General features: G+C 39.6%; 1 protein-coding gene across 1 annotated transcript; it reads right to left on the bottom strand.

Annotated features, from left to right (window-relative positions):
- Positions 1 to 415: 415 nt before the first annotated feature.
- On the bottom strand, positions 416 to 1919 carry LOC115691537 (uncharacterized). Its single transcript, XM_030618189.2, has 4 exons — positions 1824 to 1919; positions 1030 to 1359; positions 712 to 782; positions 416 to 584 (listed from the first exon to the last, which is right to left on the bottom strand). Exons 2-4 carry the CDS (start codon positions 1350 to 1352, stop codon positions 571 to 573), a joined length of 408 nt encoding a protein of 135 aa, XP_030474049.2. The 5' UTR covers positions 1353 to 1359; positions 1824 to 1919; the 3' UTR covers positions 416 to 570.
- Positions 1920 to 3764: the final 1845 nt, after the last annotated feature.

The raw sequence follows: 3764 nt of genomic DNA on the forward strand, positions 1-3764 counted from the left end.
ATTATTACTGCAAAGGCAAGCCCCTCCCCTTGAACTTTGAAGTGAACTACCCAGAGAAATTCTGTGAATCGTTTTTATTTTTGTTGGATCGTTTCCTTTCAATAATTTTCCAGTTCCTTGTGTTGGCTTACTCTAAAGGTCTAATGGGGTGGTCCAACTATATCAAGATTTTGCGTTGTATTTGCATTTGTTATTTTCTTTTTCCTCTTTGGCTCACCAACTTTGCTCTCTATAGTTGTGCATTCTATGATCCATCTGAGAACGATTCCCTTGGACCACCCATTTCAATGGCCTCTTGACTTACAGATGTTCCCCTCATCCACACAATGTGTGTTAGTGCGGGCGCGCATATGTTGTGTCAGAGAGAGAGATTCTGAAAATGCATGCATTATGTAAATGAAGCTAAGAAAAACCCTTGAGGGAGTAGACAGCATTGATTTGTGCCAAAAGGGACATTAAATGACTACTAACACAACGATACATTTATTTGTTATCTTTCCGCAGAAAATTAAAGCAAAAATGTGGCATTTTGTGGAGAAGTCAAAGGGGGTTCTTGAAGCTTTTCTCCCCTTAAGTTGCACCACCTGAAAAGAAAAGATAATCTGCATTATTGAACAACATAAAAAGTGCAAGTATACTTTATAATCTATAGCTAATTGATAGCAACAGAAGAAAGGGTGAACATAAGATAATAGATTCGGTTGGCCTTACCATAGTACCTTGGTGTCTTGCATTTGAAGCATTCTGTCCTGCTGGCATAGTTGTGCACTCCACATCCATATCTGTGAAACCCAAATCACATTTCTTTAGATAGTATTAACTGTAGAAATGAATAAAACTTGGATATTAAGTGGAAGAAGATCAGTAGAAGTTACATCACATTGTTGGGTAATAGAAAATTCATGTCCTTCTAACAAATTTCTTAAGGAAGGATGGAATTAAATTCCTAAAATAATTTGCTACGGCTCATGAGCTACAGATGAGAATGAACTTAATTAACGCAACTGCACTAGAGAGCGTCGGACCCACCTATCGCAAATCCAGTCACCGGCTTTCCACCCCGGAGGAACGCCTGTCTCTGGTCTGTATCCTCCACTACAACTGCCGACGTAATCAGTCTTGAGCGCACCACACCTGTAACAATTCGATCGGCTCGCATAGTTGTGAGCTCCACAGCTCATTGCATTGCAATGCCAGTCTCCGGCCAAGACTTCTGTTCGATTGTACAGCAGGTACGTTGAGACGTCGGGGCCTCCGAACTTGGGATAACTACATCGTTGGCATGCCTCCCGCTTCTTGAAGTTCTGGTGCTGGCAAGCACCGCACAACCAGTCTCCTCCGGACCAGCTCATTCTCTGTCTTCATTGCGAAATAGGAAACAAATTCAGCTTCAGCAACTTGATTTTATGAGCTACAATAGAAACTAATAAGATATTGATGAAATGAACATTGATATTTGTGTGAGTTTTTTTGTCCTTTTCTATCAGTAAAGGCTAGGAATCAAGTGACTCAGACTATCTCCAATTTTATTAAATATGTATATTGCTGATGAGAAAACATGCTGAAACTGCATTTTGTTCCAGACTAGTGTCTTTGTTTTCTAGATAAGGTCATATTGTTGATCATCCTGATGTTCTTGTCTTCTATTCTATATGGGTAACTACTGTTTATTTCCAAACCCACAACGGCTGTTTCCTAACATGGAAGCTAAAGCTATTATATGATGAGTTGTTTGTAATATATTTCTAAGACCTAGAAATGACTCCAAAACTCAAACTTGAAACAATGTCGAAGAAAAGTAATAACAGTATAGTGGAGCTAACCTTGATGGAAATTGCAGAGTCTTGGAGCTAGAAACCAACAAAGAACAGCAATATACTGCTTATGTTCTGCTGTGTCTGAGTACAAGAGAGAGCCAAATGCGGTTGGTGGTTTTGAAGTCTGGGTTTGGGGACCCTATATATACACTTTGTGATTGGCCTCGTGTGGGTTCCCTGTGTTTCTTTTTGGCCTTTTTTTTTTCCAATGTCTGATTTCTTCTCAGATGATTCCCAAAGATGATAGATTTTCAAAAGTAGCAAAAAATAAAAAAAAAATTCTGAAACGTCTAGATAAAACGTTCTCTTAACTCCTAATGTTCCTTTCATTGTTCTTGGGGAAGGTTGGTTTCATCTCTAAGCTGAGTGCAGGCATGCATGCACGACACATTCTTTTTTTTTTGTTTGAAATGTAAGTATCATTTATAAGATGACATATAGGAGCTTAGGGGCATTTCCTGGCATTACAAAGATAAGTAAGAACGTGAGAAAATGGAGTGAGGAAGTCTTCATATAGTAGCCAATATTACATTTGTCTGGGAAGGTCTAGAATATTTATAATTCAAAGCTCGCCTTCTGACAAGTTTATGAACTTTAGCCACAATGATGGAGACATCATTTGACTTGTTTTGGAAACGTCTGTGATTACGTTCCATCCAAATGCAATATATAGTTGCTAAGAAAGATACCTTGAAAGCCTCACCACCTAGTCTTTGCCTTTGATTACCTTGATCATTCATTGAAGTTCATCATTCCATCCTCCTAAAGAACGATGGATTCCATACTGTGCGAGGATAATACGCCATATGCTTCCGGTTCACGTGCACTGAAAGAATAGATTATCTCGATTTTCCAAACCAGCCAAATAGAAATTACAATGTCTTGATACTGTAGGCATCCAACGTGATACGATCTCCGCTGTTGGTAGTCCATCTCTACAAACTAGCCTACCGATTAAATTGTGTTTGCTGATCCCGCCTATCCAAATCAGTTGATACCATTCAATAGCCTGCGTGACACATTCTTATCCCAAGTGAAATTCCACCCATGCCCTTTCATTGATTCCCTCATGCATTAGGCAGAGTTAGATGATCCTATAGAGCATTGCACTTTACATACACCCTCCATTAAAAATTGGACAAATCACATTCACTCATAACAAGATGCATCAAAGAAAATCCACCCTAGAGGCGATCGATGGAGGCGTGGCGTTGACACATGTGCCGAAGCTCACACCATAGGGCTAGCAAATAAAGAGAGATATGCGAGGTTTTGTTCAATATGATTAATCATAAATTAGTTTGATAGGTGGCAATATATAATTGGAACACAGATGGGGCCAATGCAGAATTAATTGGGTGGTCCCAACTCTCTGCCCATGCATTATATCAAGAGCAAAATTTCGGAAGAAAGTATCTCATTACTCAGGCATCTTTTACGGGAGATCCTATTTTTTATTTCGAATCATTTTTTGAAAGGAATCTCTAGAGAGCATCAAGGGCAAGAAATTATTCCCTCCTCCCATTGTCCAGTTCCAGCAAGGTGTTATGAGGGGACGATGTTATTTACCCAAGTTGGGCGGACAAAGAATATTAATTTCTTACTTTTCCCCCTTTTTTTGCCTTTTTTTTTCTGTTTTTTTTGCTTTTATTTATCTCTCATCGACATTAACATTGGGCCCAAGGTGTGGAACGGCAAAGATAGATGTCCACATGCTTAGGTCATACCCAGAAATTCTTCTCATGTAACTTTTGCATCATCATCAACGAGGGAAAAGTGGAGAGGTGCCTCCTTAAAATTCCCTAGGGGCCCCACCAGATGGTGCCACGTGTAGAAACAAGATTATGAGCGTCGTTTCGTGGAGAGAAAAATCAAACACAAGTTGAGGTTTTGACCGGCAAATCCAAAGTCCAATCTTTCCTTATTCTTTTCGAATGCGGCGAACTG

This window comes from Syzygium oleosum, unplaced genomic scaffold (genome assembly GCF_021117445.2).
Source record: "Syzygium oleosum isolate NSW1041296 unplaced genomic scaffold, Sole_v2.1 Sole_v2.41, whole genome shotgun sequence".
Taxonomy (NCBI): domain Eukaryota; kingdom Viridiplantae; phylum Streptophyta; class Magnoliopsida; order Myrtales; family Myrtaceae; genus Syzygium; species Syzygium oleosum.

Excerpts from the sequence above, each read along its gene's own strand:
- LOC115691537 (XM_030618189.2), bottom strand. The coding sequence starts at position 1,352 with ATGAGCTGGTCCGGAGGAGACTGGTTGTGCGGTGCTTGCCAGCACCAG. Across the intron at positions 783-1,029 it reads GGTGACTGGATTTGCGATAG|ATATGGATGTGGAGTGCACA; the intron begins GTGGGTCCGACG and ends TGGGTTTCACAG.